This window comes from Balaenoptera acutorostrata, chromosome 14, assembly GCF_949987535.1.
Source record: "Balaenoptera acutorostrata chromosome 14, mBalAcu1.1, whole genome shotgun sequence".
Classification (NCBI taxonomy): domain Eukaryota; kingdom Metazoa; phylum Chordata; class Mammalia; order Artiodactyla; family Balaenopteridae; genus Balaenoptera; species Balaenoptera acutorostrata.
The window spans coordinates 31070477-31096059 of NC_080077.1; the positions used below are offsets into that span (position 1 = coordinate 31070477).

General features: G+C 37.0%; 1 protein-coding gene across 4 annotated transcripts in view; it reads left to right on the plus strand.

The window, feature by feature from the left end:
• The window catches only part of LOC103010543 (pantetheinase), a 23453-nt gene extending 12863 nt beyond the window's left edge, over positions 1-10590 (plus strand). For 3 of the 4 annotated variants that reach the window (XM_007190876.2, XM_028168674.2, XM_057528119.1), the window contains 4 exons: positions 114-405; positions 837-1198; positions 7095-7265; positions 8043-10590. In XM_007190876.2, coding sequence (XP_007190938.1) covers positions 114-405; positions 837-1198; positions 7095-7265; positions 8043-8225 — 1008 coding nt within the window. In that variant the 3' untranslated portion in view covers positions 8226-10590. The remainder of the gene's footprint in view (positions 1-113; positions 406-836; positions 1199-7094; positions 7266-8042) is intronic. The other variant, XM_007190877.3, reaches the window with a different exon arrangement.
• Positions 10591-25583: the final 14993 nt, after the last annotated feature.

Below are 25583 nucleotides of genomic sequence, written 5' to 3' on the forward strand. Positions count from 1 at the left end.
ATGAGATTGGCACTGTTTAATAGATGTGAGCTTGCACTTTTTTAGATGCAGTGATATCCGGGCCAACTTCTTAAAAGAGATTTCCCCCCACCATCATCTTCTGTTTATTGCAGCAAAATCTTTTCTTGGGTGAAGATGAGTTCAATGCTCCCAAGGAACCTGAGGTTGTGACTTTCAACACCACCTTTGGAAAGTTTGGCATTTTCACGTGCTTTGATATTCTCTTCCATGATCCTGCTGTGACTCTGGTGAAAGATTTCCACGTGGACACCATACTCTTCCCGACAGCTTGGATGAATGTTTTGCCACATTTGTCAGCTATTGAATTCCACTCAGCTTGGGCTATGGGTATGGGAGTCAACTTCCTTGCATCCAATCTACATTACCCCTCAAAGAAAATGACAGGTAACATGTCATCTTTAAGATTTTGATGTAATCAAAAAAGGAAAAAAAAATCATGTTCTTTCTAGGTAACATGTCCTCCTTAATACAATGTTTTCCAACTCTTAATGGTTGCACATCTAGCTGGTGACACGCTGTAGAATCAATCTCAACCTAACTTGTTTCATAAATTGATTTATTCAACTTGAATGTACACTCTTTTTGTTTTTTTCAAAATTCACTACTTCTTACATGAAACTCTCTCTTCTTGGCTTCTTGGTGACATACTCTAATGGATTTCATCTCACCTCTCTGTCCTTATCAACATATTTTACTGAAATTAATGAAATATATAGCTTAGAGAAAGTAAAATGTTAATATGAGTTTAGAATAACAATAACAACTATGCAACCCCTTTTTGCTTTACTGTTTTAAATGTCATTTCCAATTTCCAGGAAGTGGCATCTACGCACCTGATTCTCCAAGAGCATTTCATTATGATATGAAGACAGAGGAGGGAAAACTCCTCCTCTCACAACTGGCCTCCCACCCACACCCCACAGCAGTAGTGAATTGGACTTCCTATGCCAGTGGTATAGAAGCCCCCTCAAGGGGAAACCAGGAATTTAAGGGCATCATCTTTTTTGACGAGTTCACCTTCTTGGAGCTCAAAGGAGTCGCAGGAAATTACACAGTTTGTCAGAAAGATCTCTGCTGTCATCTAAGTTACAGGATGTCTGAGAAGAGATCAGATGAAGTTTATGTACTAGGGGCATTTGATGGACTACATACTGTGGAAGGGAGCTATTATTTACAGGTAATGATTGTTTTGGTGGCAGGGGAATTACTGGATAAAACACAGGACACCCAGTTAAATTTGAATTTCAGATAAACAATGAATTACTTTTATTATAAGTATGTCCCACTTTGGGGGACATGTGTATACTGAAAATTGGTTGTTTATTTGAAATTCCAATTTATTGGGTATCCTGAGTTTTTACTTGCTAAAACTTGCAATCTTAGATGTCAGCCCAATTTTAAACTGGTTGGGAAAAGGCAGAACATTTACTTGCAGTCCCAGTGTTTAAAATGATATATTAATGAAATTACAGATAATTTTAATGAATAATTAACCTCTAATATTTCCTGCCTGAACTTATTAAGGCATTTCCCATTTACGGTCACTAATGCCTATCTTGTTTTAGAAGAAGCTTCAGACTGAGTATGTCCCGGAGACATACAGAGCTGACCTCTGTGATGTATGGTAGAATAGCTGCAAAGATTCAGACGTCTCACAGCCCTCAACATAAAGGGGGAGCTGTTATAGCCAGTTGAGATGGAACCCTCAAGAACAAGCTGCTTCCATGTTTCTCTCATTCTGCTCTTCTTTTCCTTGATGTGGCCCCCATCCTATCTCACCCAGATTATTGCAGCATCCTCCTAAGAGGGCTTTCCATTGATAGTTTCAGTTCCATCCAGTGCATTCTCTACACTGTAATTACAAAAATCATGCAACACCATTTCTGATTATTTCCCTCACTTGCTTAAAATTCCTCACCGTTTTCTAATTGGTAAATCAAATTCCTTAACATAAAGGACACAGGAAGTCTTAAAATGTGCTTTTTCCTACTCTCTGTCCTCATCTCTCACTTCTACCCCCATGTACCCTGGGCTTCTATCATATTGAGACATTTCCCATCTACAGTGTGTCAGCATCTGTAGAACCTCTGGATGTTTGAACAGGCTTTTTTTTTTTTTTTTTTTTTTTTTAACTTTGATGGCCCTTAGCTACTCAACACTCATAGTGCTTTACAGGTGTTATCTTCACCAAGGTGGCTTCTCTGACACTCCCACTTCCCAGCTAGGTTAGGTAACTCCTTTATATACTCCCAAATATCCTATGCTTAACTTTTTCAAAGACGTATCATGTCAAATTACTTACATACTTGTTCGAGACTGAAAGCCTTTTGAGTGCTGGAACCATGCCCACTGTGTAGCATTTTGTTTGCTGTGTGATAAGCACCTCTACCAAAGCTTGTTCATTTTGGCAAACATTTATCGAGTGCCAAATACATATCAGGCATATATTTGGTGCTAATGTGATGAAGATGAATAAGTATGGACCCTCCTCTTGAGGAATTTAGTAGGGGAGAAAGACAGATGAACATAATTTCAGTACAGGTTGGCATGTGATAGAAAAAAGGCATATTTTGCTGTAGAAATACTAAGGAGCTGCACTTAGCCTAATTTGGGGATCCAGGGAAGTTTCTGAAGACATGCTGCTTGAACTTATGCTATTTTATCCAGGTGAAAAAAAAGTGGGAGGGAATTCTAGGTGGAGTTAAGAGCCTGAGCAAGGGGGTGGATATGTCAAAAAGCAGGGTATGCAGGGACAAGCAAGCAGCTGACTGTCATTAAAATGTAGCATAAGAAGCAAGGATGAGTGGAAGATGAGCGTAGAGGCAGGATCACATCCTGCAGGATCTTACCTCTCATTCCTAAGATGTGGACTTCATTCCATCAGTGATGGGTTTCTGTTGGAAGGTGTTCAGCAGGGGAATGATGTGATCACATCTGTTTTTGAGTAGATTGTTTTGGTTGCACTACGGATCATGGAACATAGGACAAAATGACTAGTTAGATTATTAAAATAGTCCTATTAGGACCTGAACCAAGATTATGTTTGTAGGAATAAAAGCAGGGTATGGAGTCAAGAAATATTTAGAAAACTAAACTTAGTAGCTAATTTTTTTTTTCAATTTTATTTTTTTTGGCTGTGTTGGGTCTTCGTTTCTGTGCGAGGGCTTTTTGTAGTTGTGGCAAGCGGGGGCCACTCTTCATCGCGGTGCGGGGGCCTCTCACTGCCGTGGCCTCTCTTGTTGCGGAGCACAGGCTCCAGACGCGCAGGCTCAGTAGTTGTGGCTCACGGGCCCAGCCGCTCCGCGGCATGTGGGATCTTCCCAGACCAGGGCTCGAACCCGTGTCCCCTGCCTTGGCAGGCAGATTCTCAACCACTGGGCCACCAGGGAAGCCCCATTAGTAGCTAATTTGACATGGAACAGGAAAGCAGAATGAAGGGTCTAGAATGTACCAGGTTTCTGGCAAGAGTGGCTGGATGAAATGTGATGCTTTGACAGATCAGGATTCAAGAGGAGGAGCAAATTGGATGGGAGTGGGGAAGACGTTCAATTCAGCTTTGGATGTGCTGGTTTTTAATTACTTTGGGGACATTCAGTTGGAGCCATCCAGTCGGCTGTTGAATATATGGGTCTGATACTTCAGGGAGATACGAGATTTAGAAATACTGTTTTGAGAACCAGCAGGAAAAAGGTGGTGGTAAACCCACAAGAGTGAATTTCAAAAGCAGACTAAAACAGTGAAGAACAGTGAGCTAAAAGTGGAAGCTTTTGAAACTCCTGTGTTTGGGCAGGAAATAAACAGAAGAATAGGAACATGCAAATATGTTTGAGAAATAAAGGAGAACTTAAAGAGAACTCTCATGGAAGGAAAGGAAGCAGAGACTCTCAGAAGGAGGAAATTGTGAAGTGTATTTGTGCAATACGTTTACCATTATTGAATGAATGAGTATAATTTTGGTGAAATCTCCTGGGCTCATAATGATAGAGTGAAAGACAGATTACAGTGGGTTGAAAAGTCAAAGGGAAGTGAGATATTGAAAGAGCGAGTGAATATTTCTTCTGCAAAAATCTTGTCTGATACAGGAAGAAAGGAAACAAGGTAGAAGCTAGACAGAGAGGCCCATGCTTTTTTTGTTTTTTGTTCTCCCAATAGATGAGAGAAGCATGATTATCTTTATAGGCCTAAGGGAAAGAGCAACAAGAAAGGAAAGGATGAAAATATCAGCGGAATCAATATTCCTTACCAGTGCTCTGAGGTGCTAGAAGAAAGGGGAAAAAAATGGTATAAAAAACACAGGTAGAAAATGTCCAATGATTGGAAATTAGTTTAAAAAATTATGTTGTAGAAGAATATTTATTGCCATATAAATATTATCATATATTATGCAGCATACTGACATATATTGCATTATATACGTGGTGTATATATATGGTATTATATTGCCATATTTTTAAAATTAAAAAATGGTGATTTTTAAAATTATTTTGTGATCTATTTTTAAGTTTAAAAAGCTGGTTGTAAGACAAGATAGCAATCTCTCAGCTCTTCCTCTCTCTTTTCCATCCTTCCCTCTCAGTCTTGTCTGCTTCTCTGCCTGCCCCAGAGTCTTGGCTCCACTTGAGGGGATCGGCGGTAGGTCTCTTCTTGGTGTTGGGAGGTTGGTTAGTGCTGTCAAGTGAAACGAAGTCCTCCGTTATTATTGCTGGCCAGTGATCCCCTAGCTAAGCCACTGGTGCCAGACGGGTTTTCGAATTTAAAATTCTAAATTTGAAGCTTTCTTCATGGATCTGGTGACTTCTTAGGGTTACCAAAACTGACTAAAAGTTCTGAGCATGTGGGTGATAATTGCCAGTTTTAAGCCTCACCAAGGGACAGTCTAGCTGGGCTTTTGATTAGGGGAATCCCTGAGGCAAGTGTCTTTAGAGACTTCCCTTTGGGATGATTAGGTTTTCCAGGTTTCAAAATTCTTCTATTTCCCTTCCTGAATAATTTAACAAATAAAAACACAGGATGCCCAGGTAAATTCAAAGTTCAGATAAATAGCAAATTAAAAAAAAAAAAGTATGTCCATGCAATAGTTGGGACATATTTATACTAAAAACTGGTTTTAGTTTTTTTAGTTTATCTGAACTTCAGATTTAACTGGGACTCCTGTCCTGTAATTTATCTGGCAACCCTATTCCTGAAGGGTAAATGCCTTTTTGACAGCATTTAGAGAGTCAAGTGAGAGAAATGACCTTGCAGGGTGGAGGGAGATGGTTTTACCATTCAGTTTGATTCATTCAAGGAATCCCCTTCAAATATGTATTTCAAAACCTCCATCTAAACATCGTCTGCTTTACCCTCTCTGGAAATAAATATTCCATATTTTACTGGAACAGGGAAAGGGTAGTTGCCCATCCATGGGTGGGGACTCAGTATTTGAGGCATTCTTAACAACTTCCCACAAATTTTCCTTTCTTCAAGAACCCCAATTTACTCCCAGCTCCTGAGGTACCTAGTACTTCCAGGGATGGAAACTTTTGAGTATTCTGCAGTGTAGATAGGTTGATTCTTAGCTTTCCCCACAGCTAGTTCAGAACTTGGTTTTCTTAGGTCTGTTAAATCAGTTACCATTTTTTACATTGAACTTTAGTTGATTTATAATATAGTGTTAGTTTCAGGTGTACGACGTAGTGATTCAGTATTTTTGCAGATTATATTCCATTATAGGTTGTTACAAGATAATAGGTATAATTCCCTGTGCTATACAGTATACCTTTGTTGCTTATCTATTTTATGTATAGTAATGTGTATCTGTTAATCCCATACCCTTAATTTGTCCCTCGCACCTTCCTTCTTCCCTTTGGTAGCCACAAGTTTGTTTTCTATATCTATGAGTCTGTTTCTTTTATTTTTTATACACATTCATTTGTATCATTTTTTAGATTCCACATTCTCTGTCTGACTTATTTCACTAAGTATAATATTCTCTAGGTCCATCCACATTGCTGCAAATGGTAGTATTTCATTCTTTTTTATGGCTTAGTAATATTCCATTGTATATATGTACCTCATCTTCTTAATCCAATAGTCTGTTGATGGGCACTTGGGTTGCTTCCTCAGTTACCATTTTTGCATCAACACCCCAACTTCTAAACTTGTGCCATAATCTATCCTCCTGTTCTCCTAACCTTGTGGGTTTAGATCATCCAAAAATAATAATAATAATAATAATAATAATAATAATAATAATAATAAAGTTGGTTTTAGTAGGATTGCAAGGGAACAAAATTGAAGCATGTGTTCATTCTACCTTTATCTGAAAGTTATTTGTATCCCATCTTGACACACTTGCCCTAAAACGCTTGCTCTCCAACTTCAAAAGTGGAAGCAGGGAGACCAGTTAGGGGCTATTGCTTTAGTCAGGCAAGAAATAAAGGGGGCTTGGAGTAAAGCTTTGAAGATGCAGTACAGATGGAGTTAAATGAAGATGGATCTTCCTTTTGGGGACTTTGCATCTGCATGGTGAGGTGATTCATACACTTAAATTTACATGCAAATAGCTATGTAGTGTAGTGTAGTATGGTATAACTACGTAGGATGAGAGCTGTTATCATTATCCTGCTCAGGTATAAGATCTGTGACTTTTCCAGATCACAAGAGTTGTCTCTAGATCAACTCTAGGACTCAGTACAAACGTAAAGTTCCTTCATTGTTAGAAATAGGCACTAAGGTAGAAATTAAACTAGTGTCTAAACTTTTTTAAAATAATCAAACACTTTTGATTATTAAAAGCATGGCTAACTTGAAAACAATTAAGGTATAATTGTTCATGACTGTAGACCAAGGATCTGATTATTTCTTTCGTGGTTTAATCTGTTTACAGTGAACTGCAGAAAGCACTAGGGTCTGAAGTCCTTTATTTTTATTACTAGTTGCAATAGTATTCAGCAACAAACCAGATTAATCTAATGAGGAAGTAATACTATAAAAAACATTATAAACAAAGGGGCATAGGCACTTTTTTCTAGGTCAAGAGAATGTTCCAACTGGCTTTCCTAAGACTTATTGTTTTGTTTTTACGTTCCTAGATTTGTACTCTGTTGAAGTGTAAAACAACGGACTTACACACTTGTGGTGATTCAGTTGAAACTGCTTCCACCAGGTTTGAAATGTTCTCCCTCAGTGGCACTTTTGAAACCCAGTATGTCTTCCCTGAGGTGCTGCTGAGTGAAATTCAGCTTGCACCTGGAGAATTTCAGGTACGATTTTTTGCTTAATATTGCCAACTCATTTTATGTAAGAGGAAGCATCTTTTGAGTAGAAGAGCTGCCCAAGTACTTACAGATATCATGAAAATCTTCATTTGGAAAGGGTAAAATTGTCCCTTAGGGCTCACCAAGGACACTGAGGACATGGGATCTCTTGTCTAAAATTCCCTTAGAGAAAAATGAGCGTGTCCTTGAGAATAAAGAAATATATCTTTTTTGTTAATATGGAAGAAATAATTTATTACTGCGCAAGTGCTCTGTCCAGCCACATTCTCCTACTGACTTTTCCTGCAGGTTCCACTCTCACTCCCCTTTCCTCGTCCAAACAGTTGCTATGGGGAGTTGGGGACAATGGGCAGGTAGGAAGGCTGTGGTGAGTGAGTGTCAGGGATGATAGAGGCTCAGCCCAAAACCCCCTTAGTCAAGCCTGCCTGACCCTTTGGAGGAGTCTTTTTCTTGTCGGAGAGAACAAGATTTCTCTCTTATTGATTCTCATATCCATTGTTTTATGTTTATTAACTCATCAGATGCTCACTCAGAGTAAATTATAAGATATAGATTATGGGCATTTCAATAATAAATGAATCAGTGCCAATTCCATAGCTCCAATTTTTCTTATACTCTGTACCATTTCACATATTTCAGATGGAATAGAATCTGGCCATTATTTTTACTGTTCTTCATCCAGTTGTACTGAATTTTAAGAGTATGTTGTGGGGTTGTATAACTGAAAGTTATTCTCAGTCAACTTCCCTGTGTTTTAAATAGGTGTCAAGTGATGGACGCTTGTGCAGCCAGAAGCCACTATCTGGACCTATCTTGACAGTAACTCTGTTTGGAAGGTTATATGAGAAGGATAGTTCACCAAATGCTTTCTCAGACCCCATGGCACAGGTACTGAGAGTAATGCTCATAGTTGTAATACCTATTGTGTACTCATTAAGTTGGTAGAATATTTACATTTTCTCTCTTTTACTTCAGATCATTTAAGTGGATGTGAAAAGAAGAATGGGTCTGGGATGTTGATAATAGTGGCCATGGTCTATCATATCAGTGAATTACTAATACTTTTCCTTCTGTTTAGACAAATACACACACACACACACACACACACACACACACGACAATATAAACCAGATAAATAGTGAAAGAATTTTGAAAGGTAAAATCTGTAAAATGAGAACAACAATTATACCCACCTGTTAGGTTTCTTTGGTGAGAATTAAATAAGTTACTGCAGTTAAAGTCCTTAGACAAATTCCCAACTCATGGAAAGCATTCTATATATGTTAGCTATTACAATGATATAGGACTATCACAGAAAAACCAACTGTGATGTATTTATTGCTAAAATTATATCGCCTCTGATTGTACAAAGTGCATATATTTTCCAACAGTTCAGCCACTCTGCATATTTCAGTTAGAAAATCAATGAACTCAACATCAGCCAGTTGGATGTGGTTTGATATCTAGCACTAAGGTATCCCAGAAGGCAGCTGGGCTTACATCTAGGAATCTGCTCAAGAGCCTTAATGTTTTTTATGTGCTTTTCAGTGGTGATTTCCTGCCTATTTAGTGCTTTGCCTATCTTGTCAACCTGTAAGCAAGCTAATAGGGTGGCTCTAAAATATTCATTTATCAAACGTGGCCTGTTGTTCTGTTTTTGTATGAGCTAAGAAAGGTTTTTATGTTTATAAAGGTTTGAAAAAGAAAATAAAAAGAAGACATTTTGTGACACATGAAAATTATTTGAAACTCAAAATTTAGTCTCCATACCTAAAGTTTTATTGAACACAGTCATGTTTCTTTGTTTAGTATTTTTGATGGTTGTTTTCGTGCTACAATTGTGGAATGGAGTAGATGTGATAGAGACCACATGGCTAAAAAGGGTGAAAGTATTTACTACATTTACAGAAAAACATTGCTGTCTCCTGCTCTAAAGTATTAAATAACAATGGATTATAGTATTGAAAACCTTTAATACAAATCAATAGGCAAATAGTCCTTGAGTGTCTTTCTTGTAATTCTTCCACCCAAGGAGAAATAAAATATTCCAATTTGCTTTCTGTTATATTAACACCACAAAAGGATTACCTTTAATAATTTTTGACCAAATATGCCTATTAGGCTAATACCCCAAACAAGTGAATATAATTTTTATAAACATGATTAATATCTAATCATTATAAGATACCACATCATAGTCTTTTGTTGCATTGGTGTGTTCTAAAATTTTTGAAAAAAATTGTTAGTTTTTATTTTCAAATTTTTCCTGGAGATCAACTAAGAACTACTTGTATTAATATACTATCTGATATTTTTCTCTGTGACAACTTTGCTTGTTTGTCTTAGAATGATTTTTCTTAAAATTTAACATTGCAGCAGTGAATTCACTTTTAAAAATGTTATTTACTACATCCATACCCAGCTCTGATTACTTTTTCACTCTGGACTTCTTTAATGCATATATGTTTTTAATGATAGTTTTGATGTGCTTTTTAACTGTAATTTTTCTTTCTTCTGCATAAAATATTTGTGATGCTCATTTGATACAAACAAGCCAATTCTAAGAAAGACCAATGCTCAAATACACTTTAAAAAAATAAGCTATCTATTTATACCTTGACAAATGTAAATGGTCCAGAGAGAAACTTTAGACCCTTCCTCATTTAATGATATAATTTACGTTATCAACTTCATGATGATGTAACACACACACACACACACACACACACACACACACACACACACTCTCTCACTGTGGCAGCCCATTCCAAGATGCCCTCAATGATCCTCACCTCCAGTCTCCATGGAGAGATTCTCCATGATTAACTCTTCTGCTCTTATTTCTTATACAATTTCTGAGCCTTATCACCTACAATAAGTCTGAATTCATTACCACTTTTACTATAACACGTATCTTTTACTCTGTTCTGCTTAAGACCCCCAATGATTTTATTTATGTAATATGTTAGTTATTTTCCTAAACAATACATTTCAGTTCTCTTATGAGCTGACTTATGTGTCCCTGAAATTCATACACTGAAGTCCTAACTCCATACCTGAGAATGTGACTGTATTTGGAGATAGGGTTTTAAAGAAGTAAAATGAGGTCATTAGGGTGGACCCTAATCCAATATGACTGGTGTTCTTATAAGAAAAGCAGATTAGGACACAGACGTGCACAGGGGGTAGACCATGTGAAGACACAGAAGAAGATGGCTATCTACAAGGCAAGGAGAGAGGCCCTCAGAAGAAATCAAGCATGCTGACACTTCTAGCCTCCAGAATGAGAAAATAAATTTCTGTTGTTTAAGCCTGTCTGTGGTACTTTATTATGGCAGCCCTAGCAAACTTATACATATTCCAACACCCTCCCTCCACCTTGATTTTCCACCATTAATTGAACCTTGAACAAAATGTTTACCTAGTAAGAATATCCAGCTAGCCTGGCTCCCCAAGACTCCACTAGATATTCTTAGAGAGGCATTGCTGATGAAATGATAGTGAAGCCACCATCTTATTGGAGATCTTCTGGAGTTAGGAAACCAGAAAGTCATATTGATGAAATTATGCAGTCAATCTGGCATTAAACGTTCTCTTTTAGTAACAGCAGAATCTCTTGACATTATACAACTTAGTGAAACAAAGAACATCTTTGAAGTCAAATCATCTCTCAACTGATAGAATATCCACATAGCCCTGATACAAACCTCACAATGTACAAAACATGACCTTCTACGAGGGAAAGCAGGGCACTGGCAGCAGTGATTCATGCCAGCAATACACCCTTTTGAAACAGACATTTTTGTGGCAGATGCTTTTCCTAAAAAAATACTATATAATCCAATAAATATATAAGTAAAATTCATCTTGTGCTTTTGGATGACATTAACTGACTTAAAAAAAAAAACCTATTTGAAAATAAGGAAGCTCCTTATGTATTTAGGAATAGGAATCAGCATGATAAGCCTCAATACCGTCCTACAATTTTAGTTTAAAACAGAAAACATGCTGATGCATATCAGTAATAGGTTTAAAATACTGAAGGCTTCAAAAAACCCTAAATACTTCTTTTTCTCTTCAATCTTAACAAATGTATTAGTTATCCATTGTGACATAAGTTATCCATTGTGACATAACAAGTTACACCAAACCTAACACCTTAAAACAATAAACACTATCTTATACAATTTCTTAGAGTGAGGATTACTTCAGGAATTGACACTACTAGGAAAAAGGGTCTTTAAAAAGCTACATGTTTACTTAATGAGCCAATGTTTTTTTAATCATCAAGGTTTTTTTCTCCTAATAATTTATAAAAATATGTATTAAAAATGGAAAAATCCACTTAAATAATTGAAGTGTTTTGAATATCAAGAGGAACATGGAAAAGGTCAAATAGGAAATCATATCAATATCAAAAGCTGTTCTGAAATATAGCATTTGACTCCTACACAGAAAGTAACTGTTCATTCCTCACATTTCCTTTGATCCTCTGTCTTGTGGATGTTCTGGGCATGTTCCAAATGCATCACTTTAATTTTTGTTTCTGAAAAGAACATAAAAATTTTAGATGGGGAAAATACCTCACATCCACTAGTAATAATACTTAGGCAGCATGCTTTTGTGTACAATGGGATTAGTGATTTAGGTACAGATAGTGCAAAACCAAATCTGTGTTCTAATAATTCTATTCTTACCTGGCCATGGTTGGCATTATTAAAGTGAAATGTAGTAGATAAAATAGAAGTAAATATGGGACTTAATAAATCTAAATAGCACTTTAAATATGAAGACAATTATCACCAAAACTTAAAATGTGAGGAAAACAACCTATACGTTAATAGTGCTGCAGTGTCGTGCTATTATTTTGTATAGCATTTTATCATGGTAATTTAAAGATTAAACAAATAAGAGCTTGTGCTTTTGAAAACTGAGATCTGCTATTTCACCAAAGTTGTTCTTAGTGAATCCAAAGCCAGCAGCATGGAAAAGTAAATAAGGTCTAACTTGAAAAAACAACACTGAATGGGAGGGAGGAAAGAGAATAGCAAGGGAGGAAACCATCAGAGTTCTCCATAATCTAATAAAAATATGATACTTTTTTTTTTTGAACTAAAGATGAAAGTTTTTAAAATGGAGAGTAATGCAAAAGAACACGTGTTCACGCATACATATGTGGGCGCACACACACACACACAGACACACCTTGGTGACCACACACACAGGCCATAGCACGTGTGGGAGCACATAGTTGGACACAGGTGTAGATTAAAATGTGAGTCAGTGTGTTTGTACTACTAGAAAAGTGTTTATGACAGAAAGGTTTGCTCAGGTATGATGCCCTCAGACAGGAGACAAACGAGTCTCTTCAAAAGCGAACAATCAAAAATGCACCCTACAGGGAAATGTGCTTGGCTTGCACTCGGAGGGCTGAGGTCTCCTGTGCCACAATCTCATTTTCTTTCAGCCTCCAGGCATGGCAGGAGCACTTGGCTGCTGTACTGTTCTTTCTACTCATAGCTCAGGACTTGGTAAATTTCAACGGCCAAGGATAAAGACTTTGTGAGCTTCCCTAGTAGTGGACTGTGGTTTCAGTACAACCTTAGAGAACCTGGGTTTCCTACAGTCAAACACTTCCTGGACGTGGATGCTGGAGAAACCAAGATCTCAACGATCTTGTTCATACCCCACAGGGACATGAATGGTGTCAGGATCAATGGGACTCCACGTCTGGTGGTTTTTTGACAACAGCTGACCTGGACTGATGGGATTCTTCAGGCAGTTTTGAGACAGGATGATGGGTGAAGAGAGCCCAGATGCCAGGACCAAGATAGAAGGGCCAGCTGAGCAGCCGGCCACAGCTCCAGAATGTGGAGGCTACGACCATGATGACAAGTTCTCACATTCTGAGTGCTGTAGAACACCGACTGGGCAACCAATGGGCTGTGACTCTTTATCCTGCTCTTTGTCTTTTTCTTTATTCCTCACTTAATGCATCTTTGTGATGATAGGAGAGCTGCTTCAATGGCTTCTTTAATAGAAACTTAGGAAGACAGTAGAGGTGGGAGAGAGGGATTCATGTGGGCTTAAGGTGGGGACATTTTCTCCATCTCAATTCATTCCTTTTTTTTTTTTTTTCATAAAAAATCCCAAACCTCTCAAAATGTTGCCATGGTATTTTCCTCCTTCCTTTGCTAAAAGTATTCACTTTCAGGTTGGTGGAGAAGACAGGGAAAGGAAAAAGTTCCTTAGATCTCTGAATGTATCTTATAAAAATTAAAAGAAATAAAAACATAAACAAAACAGAACTTCCAGATTCCAAGAATCGTCCATCCTTGGAAAGGGTTCAAAGTACCTGTGGTCTGCTCACTGTGGTAAGGATGTTTCCACTTGTCTTGAGACCCGGGTCTCACAAAAAATTCAAAATTACAAAAAAGAAAGAAAAAATTAAACAACTGCAAAGTGCAAAAAATGTCCCAGCAGGAACGCATAGCCCCCTCACACTTATTTCCTGGAACAAGGGAATATCCCACTCCTCACACCCTCAAAGAATGGTTCCTATTTTCCAGCCCTTGATAGCTCTTTAGCACCCATTACATTGGGACATCCATGTGTAGTGGCACCAACAGGAGTTGTGTTTATTTTTAAGATATTTCAACTGTATTTTATTATTGCTGAGGTATAATAATAATGAGCATTTCAAGGATTAACTATTAAAAGATAAAATGAGGTATATTAAATGTTGTAAGAGTTTATTTGAGCAAGAATCAATTTGAATGGGGCAGCACCAAACCAGAAGTGGTTAGGAGAGCTCCACTGACAAGAGTTAGGGGCAAGACTTTTATAGAGAAGATGAAAAAGCAAAGCAAGAAATAATTTTATTGGCGATAGTTCAAGTGGCCGCCTTACTTGGGAAAGCCTAGTTGGCTGTTTGTGATTAGTTGTCTTTAGGTTTTGATTTCTTAACTTCTAGGCATTTACAGGCTTAGGTTTTGGTTTGCTTACATAAGTTGCTAAGGTATTAGAACCGCCTAGTCTAATGGCTTCCTTGTTTAATTAACTTACTATTAAAAATAGACACTTTCTCACATGAAACAATTCTTTAAGCAAGCATTATTATCATTTTACAAGGATAACATTGAGGCTCTGAGGGACTAAGTAATATATTCAAAGTCAACCAATAATAAATAGTTAAGATGAGGTAAAACATCCAGCTCCTTTTGCCTCTGATGCATGTACAATCAGCCCTCCATATCTGTGGTTAGTGTTTCCACAGATTCAACCAACTGCAGATTGAAAATATTTGAAAAAAATTCCAGAAATTTCCAAAAAGCAAAATTTGAATTTTCTGTGTGTTGGCAACTATTTACATAGCATTTACATTTTATTAGGTATTATAAGTAATCTAGAGATAATTTAAAGTGTACCAGAGGATGTGCATAGGTTATATACAAATACTATACCATTTTGTACAAGGGACTTGAACATCTGAGAATTTTGATATCCACAGGAGGTCCTGAAATCAATCCCCTTTGGATACTGAAGGATGAGTGTGCTCTTTCACCATGCTGTACTTTCTCTGTAGAATGTGTTTTAGTCAGGATAGGCTAGGTAATGGTGCAGTAATAAATGATATAAAAAAATCTCATGGCATATTAAAATAAAAGTTTATTTCTTGTTCATTCAGAATCTATTCTAGGGCAGCTAGCCTATATGTCAAAGCTCACTCCAGGCTTTTTCATCTTGTGTCATCTCCTTATCAACACTGCTCCCATAATTTCTAGAGCATGAGAAAAGAATATGGAGAAATTGCACACTGCCTTTTAAATGCTTTCACCCAGAGTGATACCTGCCATTTCCACTCATATTTTATTGGCCAAAGAAAGTCACATGGCCATGCTAAATTTAAATAAGTAGGAAGTGTAATTCTCCTGCATGTCCAGGAAAGGGAAATGATTCATAAATATTGGCTAGCACAGTAATGTCTATCACTGAATGTAAGGTCCTCAAAAACGTGTATCTTACATTCTTCTTTAACGTTAGCATATAGAAATCACTCAGTAAATGACTAATGTCTGCCATGAGTCACCAAGGTTGCCAGTTATCCTTCCTTTATTCTCTAACCAATAGTTACATTATACTCCTTGCCTCTTGCCCTATTACTTTGTTGTCAGTACCATGTACCTGCTAATTGCAAGCCAATACCAACATTTGCTCAAACTTTCCCTGCCCTTTTCATTGATCTGAGGGCAATTTTACCTGTATCTTCTTGCCAGGCGTATGTAAAGTTATCACTGATGTTTTATATATAGCATTTTATAGTTTACAAAATATTTTAACATGTATTTTCTTTTATTTCACAAAGTAGGTATATTTTTCTCTATTTTATCTTAGAGAGCAAAGTGTTGTGCTCAAATCTCTTAATTTAGGTGTATCAGATCCTCAAACCAGAATCTTTGAACTTTATGTCCAATGTGTTCTTTAGCAGTCTAGGTTACTAGTATTTTCTTACATGGCCATGCTAGACTGTGGCTTCCTGAGGGACTCAGTGTTAATCCTGTTTGACTGAAGGGCTGGACACTGACATTTTGCTTAGTGATTATTAAAGTTAGGTTTTAATTGCATCCTTACCTTAAATACACCACATTCCTCATAGTCAATCTTGTAGCTTTAATAGCCACAGACTTTGATAGAATGCAGGGTGAGGGCTTAGGTGAGAGAACAAAATTAATATTAAATATATATACACACCCTGAAGAAAGATTGAACTTAGTTAATCATATCTGTAGACGTGGCATGGAGAATATAAATTTTCCTTGAGACACTGAGAGAAGATTGTCAACAGAAAGAGTAGGAATTTTTCAAACTTGGGAGGTAAGTTTAGAAGGATCAATGACAATGTGCTCATTGGGTTCCCTTATACGTGGTAAGAGTGAGCTCTTCTAATCTTTCTGTTTTGAAATCAGCTCCATATGGTGGTCCAGTCACAGAAATACAGCAAGAGCTCTTATCAGTGTTAATAGCTATTTAGCCATCAATACATTCTAGAAACTTTGAACTGCTGCCAAAGAACATAAAGGCCACCTGTCAGCACAGTGGTAGATTATCTGATAAATAGTTAATATTTGGGCAATATGCTTTGTAGACAGGATGGATAAATTTTGAATTGAGTTATGGAAATATTAGTATCACAAAATACTGTTTTAACAGATTATGATGTTGATTTAACTGAAATTGTGAACTTGCTGATTTCTTCCTGTCTATGATAAAATTTCATCTTGCTTTATCAAAGACAACTAACTGAGGGTTTACTTGCTATAGCAATATGAGTGAAAATTAATTGACATTGTGTGTACTTAGTACAAAAAAACTAGTTGTTGTAAAGATCGATTATAAAAGCATTATAGCAAGAAAATAAAATCTGTTAGCCTGAAAATATTTATAATTGAATTTTAACTGAAATAAATATGTGAGTTATTTTTAGAGACTACTGATAAAAATATACTATAATAATTTTAGAGACAAAAACAATTACAAATACTATTTTGAAAATGTTTTGAAATTACTGTTAGTATATTATCTCACCTGCCTAACTTGTAATTAATAAGATTCCCCTGCCCACCTATCCATACATGGATGTTAAGCAAAGTTCACAATAGTGTAGTTATCTCAGTTTTCGCTATCTAGCTGTTTGGAGGGTCTGCGGGAAAAATCACCTCTAGAGAAGAAAACCCTTCACTCAAACATTTTTTCTTTCAAATTCTTGGTAGTGGTTAGGAGTTGGAACTCCGGAGTCAGACAAATCTGGAATCAAACTCCACTGCTGCCTCTCAGTATTAACTTAACTTAAAATATCTAATTCTCAGTCCCTTCCTTTGTAAAACAATGATAATGATAGTATCTATTACTTTAGAGTTGTTATGGAAATAAACTAGAGATTTCACATAATGCCCTTAGTCCAGTGACTGATACAGGTTCAGTAAAAGTTGTTTCTCGTCCCTTTTCTTCCTTCTCTCCCTCCTACTCCTCCTTTTCCCCCCTCTTCCTCCCAGGTTTCCTCCTCTTCCTCCTCTTTCTTCTTCACCTCTCCTCTTGCCCCTCCTCTTCTTCCTTCTTATTTCCCTTTTTTTAAATTATTATTATTGAGAGTAACCAAGCTTAGGCTGTGCATGAGCAGTATGTTTCGGGATTGTCTTCAAGAATTCCTAAGACGCAAGGGAAGGTCCAGAGCTGCACACTGTGGGAAATCCACTATCATAAATCATTGTCCTAGTTTATTCCTCCTCTCCTCTCCCCTGGGGGGAAAAAAAAGTGAGAAGGATGAATTTACTTCACACTGGGTCACTCCATTCTAGGGTCCTTGGGAGGTAGGAGGAAGGATCCAGTATAAAAACCTACATCCTACAAAAATTTGCAGAAGGCTGTCCTCTGTAAGTCCATGTGAATATAATATCTGGGTCAGAGATTCAAGTTCAATAAGAAATTAAGATTCAAGTTGTAGTGTCTTATGGTCAGTTAAGAAAGAGAAGATATCCTTCCTAAAGTGTGTAAGCCGAATGTCTCATTACATTTCCATTCTTCTACCTGTCATAGCCAAAGAATAGGTATAAAAAACAATCCTCCAAAGATCCTCCCTATAACGTTCATGAAAATATTCATAGTTAGTGGCATCAGGATGATTTTACTTATGAGTCAGTCTATTGCCTGAATGGAGTTTTGAGAGATTTATGAGACCTGCTAACATTTGGTCTATCCTCAGGGCTCTGAACTGATCACAATTTTTGAAGTACCACTTTGCTTTTCAGCCTCCACACTATTTGTGTGTGTGTGTGTGTGTGTGTGTGTGTGTGATGAACTGACTTTATTTTTAACTCCAGTTTTATTGAGATATAATTGACATGCAGCACTGTACAAATTTAAGGTGTACAACATAATGATTTGACTTACATACATTATGAAGTGATTTCCACAAGTTTAGTGCATATCCATCACCTCATATAGATACAAAATTAGAGAAACAGAAAAATTTTTTCTTGTGATAAGAATTCAGGATTTTCTCTCTTAATTTTCGTATATAACATACAGCAATGTTAATTATATTTATCATGTTGTACATTATATCCCAAGTACTTATTTATCCTATAACTGGAAGTTTGTACCTTTTGACTACCTTCATCCAATTCCCCCTCGCCCCACTCCGGTAAACACAAATCTGTCCAGGGACTGAACAGAACCAAAAAGCTGACCTTTGACAAGTAAAAGAGAATTCCTTCTGCCTGATTGCTTTTGAACAAGGACATTGGCTTTTTTCTGCCTTTGGATTCAAACTGCAGCATTGACTCTTCTTGGGTCCTGAGCTTGTCGGCCTTTGGACTGGAACTACACCATTGGTTCTCCTCCGTCTCCAAATTGCCAGCTCCCCCTGCAGAACCTGAGACTTGTCAGTGCCCATAATCACGCGAGCCAATTCCCTATAATAAATCTCTCCTTATATGCATATACAACCTACTGGTTCCATTTTCCTGGAGAACCCTGACTAATAAATACATGTTCTCAAGATAAACAATAACTAGTCCTCAAGAAAAAGGACTGACAGCACCATTTGTCACACATACTTTATCCTAAATTCACTTGGTAGTTGGGCTGACCATCTGTGCTAACTAATGGGCTTTATCCAAAGGACATATAAACTCCTCTTTATGACAAAAGATAGTTTTGCATCTTGGGAGTGAAGTGTCTGCTGAGGTTAAGCTCCTACCAACCCACAAAAACTGGGAGCTAGGGGAATCATCTTCCTTAATAATTATATTTCAGAGATAGTTCCCAGGTCCTTGAGCAAGACACTCCTGGGTCGTAAAGCTGGCAAGAGCCAGCTTACTTAGCTTTTAAAAAAGATTTACCTATACTTCAAAGAGAGAAAGAACTTACACTTTTTTTCTTTTAAATAAATGCTCTAAGAAAAGGGACAGAAGGAGTCTCTTCCCTTATTTTCAAAAAGGAGAATTAAGCCTTTTATTTTGAATTTGTATTTGCCCTTATACTTCCCTGAACTTTTCATCTCTTCACTGATATTCCATTTTCACCTTCCTTTCACTGTCACATGTCTCAAAAAATTAATTTAACCCAGCTACGTCTATTTTTTCACTGTGCACTATCTTTCTAGTGTCGTGAATGTAGCTTTCCTCTGACCTCCTCCCCCTAGTCCACAATAATCCATTGACATTGCTTCAAAATCACTAATGACGCTTTCTTTAACTTATGACCTTATTTTCAGTCCATTTCCTCACTCTTTCTTTCTCTCTCCCTCTCTCTCTTTTAATCCTCCACCACAGACAGCTTCAGCTATTACCACCGAGTTGATGCCTTCCGAATCTATACCACATGCTCTGACTGCTCTTGTGCTATAGGCGTGAATATTCATCTAATCTGCTAGAAATCTCAGACAGTCAACTGATCAGTAGTTTTTGAGCACCTACTATGTTCGAGGTCTAAGGATATAGCAGTGAATAGAGCTCCCTGTCTTCCAGGAGCTCACAAATTCTACAGGAGTGCCCCACTCGAAGAGATCAGCAGAGAGTCTGCACATCCAGAGACGTGGATCGTGTCTTCACTAACAGCCATTGGATGGTGGAACTGAAAACAATCAATCTTTCATTTTATAATTAGGAAGATGATGTTCACAGAAGTTTGGCCATGTGCCCATGTATAAGGTTATCAATAGAACTGGGAAGTGAGTATTTATCCTTTTATTTCTATTATCTTTTTTTAAAATTTAATCTTATTTATTTTTTTGTACAGCAGGTTCTTATTAGTTACCCATTTTATACATATTAGTGTATATATGTCAATCTCAATTTCCCAGTTTGTCATATCACCACTGCCCCCCTGCCACTGTCCCCCCTTGTTGTCCATATGTTTGTTCTCTGCATCTGTGTCTCAATTTCTGCCCTGAAAACTGGTTCATCTGTACCATTTTTCTAGGTTCCACAGATATGCGTTAATATACAATATTCCTTTTTCTCTTAATGACTTACTTCACTCTGTATGACAGTCTCTAGATCCATCCACATCTCTAGAAATGACCAAATTTCATTCCTTTTTATGGCTGAGTAATATTCCATTGTATATATGTACCACATCTTCTTTATCCATTCGTCTGTTGATGGGCATTTAGATTGCTTCCATGACCTGGCTATTGTAAATAGTGCTGCAATGAACATTGGGGTGCATGTGTCTTTTTGAATTATGGTTTTCTCTGGGTATATACCCAGTAGTGGGATTGCTGGGTCATATGGTAATTCTATTTTTAGTTTTTTAAGGGACCTCCATACTGTTCTCCATAGTGGCTGTATCAATTTACATTCCCACCAACAGTGCAAGAGGGTTCCCTTTTCTCCACACCCTCTCCAACATTTGCTGTTTGTAGATTTTCTGATGATGCCCGTTCTAACCGGTGTGAGGTGATACCTCATTGTAGTTTTGATTTGTATTTCTCTAATAATTAGTGATGTTGAGCAGCTTTTCATGTGCTTCTTGGCCATGTGTATGTCTTCTTTGGAGAAATGTCTATTTAGGTCTTCTGCCCATTTTTGGATTGGGTTGTTTGTTTCTTTAATATTGATCTGCATGTGCTGTTTATATATTTTGGAGATTAATCCTTTGTCCGTTGAATCATTTGCAAATATTTTCTCCCATTCTAAGGGTTGCCTTTTGTCTTGTTTGTAGTTTCCTTTGCTGTGCAAAACTTTTCAATTTCATTAGATCCCAATTGTTTGTTTTTGTTTATTATTTCCATTACTCTAGGAGGTGGATCAAAAAAGATCTTGCTGCGATTTATGTCAAAGAGTGTTCTTCCTATGTTTTCCTCTAAGAGTTTTATAGTGTCTGCTCTTACATTTAGGTCTCTAATCCATTTTGAGTTTATTTTTGTGTATGGTGTTAGGGAGTGTTCTAATTTCATTCTTTTACATGTAGCTGTCCAGTTCTCCCATCACCACTTATTGAAGAGACTGTCTTTTATCCATTGTATATCCTTGACTCCTTTGTCACAGATTAGTTGACCATAGGTGCATGGGTTTATCTCTGGGCTTTCTATCCTGTTCCATTGATCTATATTTCTGGTTTTGTGCCAGTACCATATTGTCTTGATTACTGTAGCTTTACAGTATAGTCTGAAGTCCAGGAGCCTGATTCCTCCAGCTCCGTTTTTTTCCCTCAAGACCACTTTGGCTATTTGGGGTCTTTTGTGTCTCCATACAAATTTTAAGATTTTTTGTTCTAGTTCTGTAAAAAGTGCCATTGGTAATTTGATAGGGATTGCATTGAATCTGTAGATTGCTTTGGGTAGTATAATCATTTTCACAATATTGATGCTTCCAATCCAAGAACATGGTATATCTCTCCATCTGTTTGTTTTATCTTTAATTTCTTTCATCAGTGTCTTATAGTTTTCTGCATACAGGTCTTTTGTCTCCCTAGGTAGGTTTATTCCTAGGTATTTTATTCTTTTTGTTGCAATGGTAAATGGGAATGTTTCCTTAATTTCTCTTTCAGATTTTTCATCATTAGTGTATAGGAATGCAACAGATTTCTTTGCATTAATTTTGTGTCCTACAACTTTACCAAATTCATTGATTAGCTCCAGTAGTTTTCTGATGGCATCTTTAGGATTCTGTATGTGTAGTATCATGTCATCTGCAAACATGACAGTTTTACTTCTTTTCCAATTTGTATTCCTTTTATTTCTTTTTCTTCTCTGATTGCCATGGCTAGGACTTCGAAAACTATGTTGAATAATAGTGGTGACAGTGGACATCCTTGTCTTGTTCCTGACCTTAGAGGAAATGCTTTCAATTTTTCACCATTGAGAATGATGTTGGCTGTGGGTTTGTCATATATGGCCTTTATTATGTTGAGGTAGGTTCCCTCTATGCTTACTTTCTGGAGAGTTGTTATCATAGATCGTTGTTGAATTTTGTCAAAAGGTTTTTCTGCATCTATTGAGATGATCATATGGTTTTTATTCTTCAGTTTGTTAATATGGTGTATCACATTGATTGATTTGCGTATATTGAAGAATCCTTGCATCCCTGGGATAAATCCCACTTGATCATGGCGTATGATCCTTTTAATGTGTTGTTGGATTCTGTTTGCTAGTATTTTGTTGAGGATTTTTGCATCTATATTCATCAGTGATATTGGTCTGTAATTTTTTTTGGTAGTATCTTTGTCTGCTTTTGGTATCAGGGTGTTGGTGGCCTCACAGAATGAGTTTGGGAGTGTTCCTTCCTCTGCAATTTTTGGAAGAGTTTGAGAAGGATGGGTGTTAGCTCTTCTCTAAATGTTTAATAGAATTCACCTGTGAAGCCTTCTGATCCTGGACTTTTGTTTGTTGGAAGATTTTTAATCATAGTTTCAATTTCATTACTTGTGATTGGTCTGTTCATATTTTCTATTTCTTCCTGGTTCAGTCTTGGAAGGTTATACCTTTCTAAGAATTTGTCCATTTCTTCCAGGTTGTCCATTTTATTGGCATAGAGTTGCTTGTAGTAGTCTCTTTGGATGCTTTGTATTTCTGCGGTGTCTGTTGTAACTTCTCCTTTTTCATTTCTAATTTTATTGATTTGAGTCCTCTCCCTCATTTTCTTGATGAGTCTGGCTAATGGTTTATCAATTTTGTTTATCTTCTCAAAGAACCAGCTTTTGGTTTTATTGATCTTTGCTATTGCTTTCTTTGTTTTTATTTCATTTATTTCTGCTCTGATCTTTATGATTTCTTTCCTTTTACTAACTTTGGGTTTTGTTTGTTCTTCTTTCTCTAGTTCCTTTATGTGTAAGGGTAGATTGTTTATTTGAGATGTTTGTTGTTTCTTGAGGTAGGATTGTATTGCTATAAACTTCCCTCTTAGAACTGCTTTTGCTGCATCCCATAGGTTTTGGATCGTCGTATCTTCATTGTCATTTGTCTCTAGGTATTTTTTGATTTCCTCTTTGATTTCTTCAGTGATATCTTGGTTATTTAGTAACATATTATTTAGTCTCCATGTGTTTGTGTTTTTTACATTGTTTTCCTGTACTTGATTTCTAATCTCATAGCATTGTGGTCAGAAAAGATGCTTGATATGATTTCAATTTTCTTAAATTTACTGAGGCTTGATTTGTGACCCAAGATGTGATCTATCCTGGAGAATGTTCCGTGCGCACTTGAGAAGAACGTGTAATCTGCTGTTTTTGGATGGAATGTCCTATATATATCAATTAAATCTATCTGGTCTATTGTGTCATTTAAAGCTTCTGTTTCCTTATTTATTTTCATTTTGGATGATCTGTCCATTGGTGTAAGTGAGGTGTTAAAGTCCCCCACTATTATTGTGTTACTGTTGATTTCCTCTCTTATAGCTGTTAGCAGTTGCCTTATGTATTGAGGTGCTCCTATGTTGGGTGCATATATATTTATAATTGTTATATCTTCTTCTTGGATTGATCCCTGGATCATTATGTAGTGTCCTTCCTTGTCTCTTGTAACCTTCTTTATTTTAAAGTCTATTTTATCTGATATGAGTATAGCTACTCCAGCTTTCTTTTGATTTCCATTTGCATGGAATATCTTTTTCCATCCCCTCACTTTCAGTCTGTATGTGTCCCTAGGTCTAAAGTGGGTCTCTTGTAGACAGCATATATATGGGTCTTGTTTTTGTATCCATTCAGCCAGTCTATGTCTTTTGGTTGGGGCATTTAATCCATTCACGTTTAAGGTAATTATCGATATGTATGTTCCTATGACCATTTTCTTAATTGTTTTGGGTTTGTTTTTGTAGATCCTTTTCTTCTCTTGTGTTTCCCACTTAGAGAAGTTCCTTTAGCATTTGTTGTAGAGCTGGTTTGGTGGTGCTGAATTCTCTTAGCTTTTGCTTGTCTGTAAAGCTTTTGATTTCTCCATCAAATCTAAATGAGATCCTTGCTGGGTAGAGTAATCTTGGTTGTAGGTTCTTCCCTTTCATCACTTTAAGTATATCATGCCACTCCCTTCTGGCTTGCAGAGTTTCTGCTGAGAAATCAGCTGTTAACCATATGGGAGTTCCCTTGTATGTTATTTGTCGTTTTTCCCTTGCTGCTTTCAATAATTTTTCTTTGTCTTTAATTTTTGCCACTTTGATTACTATGTGTCTCGGTGTGTTTCTCCTTGGGTTTATTCTGTATGGGACTCTCTGTGCTTCCTGGACTTGGGTGGCTATTTCCTTTCCCATGTTAGGGAAGTTTTCGACTATAATCTCTTCAAATATTTTCTCGGGTCCTTTCTCTCTCTCTTCTCCTTCTGGGACCCCTATAATGCGAATGTTGTTGCGTTTAATGTTGTCCCAGAGGTCTCTTAGGCTGTCTTCATTTCTTTTCATTCTTTTTTCTTTAGTCTGTTCTGCAGCAGTGAATTCCATCATTCTGTCTTCCAGGTCACTTATCCGTTCTTCTGCCTCAGTTATTCTGCTATTGATTCCTTCTAGTGTAGTTTTCATTTCAGTTATTGTATCGGTCATCTCTGTTTGTTTGTTCTTTAATTCTTCTAGGTCTTTGTTAATCATTTCTTGCATCTTCTCAATCTTTGCCTCCATTCTTATTCCGAGGTCCTGGATCATCTTCACTATCATTATTCTGAATTCTTTTTCTGGAAGGTTGCCTATCTCCACTTCATTTGGTTGTTTTTCTGGGGTTTTTTCTTGTTCCTTCATCTGGTACATAGCCCTCTGCCTTTTCATCTTGTCTATCTTTCTGTTAATGTCTGGGTCTTGTTTTTGTATCCATTCAGTGAGCCTGTGTCTTTTGGCTGGAGCATTTTATCCACTCACGTTTAAGGTAATTATCGATATGTATGTTCCTATGACCATTTTCTTAATTGTTTTGGGTTTGTTTTTGTAGGTCCTTTTCTTCTCTTGTGTTTCCCACTTAGAGAAGTTCCTTTAGCATTTGTTGTAGAGCTGGTTTGGTGGTGCTGAATTCTCTTAGCTTTTGCTTGTCTGTAAAGCTTTTGATTTCTCCATCGAATCTGAATGAGATCCTTGACAGGTAGAGTAATCTTGGTTGTAGGTTCTTCCCTTTCATTACTTTAAGTATGTCATGCCACTCCCTTCTGGCTTGTAGAGTTTCTGCTGAGAAATCAGCTGTTAACCATATGGGAGTTCCCTTGAATGTTATTTGTCGTTTTTCCCTTGCTGCTTTCAATAATTTTTCTTTGTTGTTAATTTTTGCCAATTTGATTACTATGTGTCTCAGCATGTTTCTCCTTGGGTTTATCCTGTATGGGACTCTCTG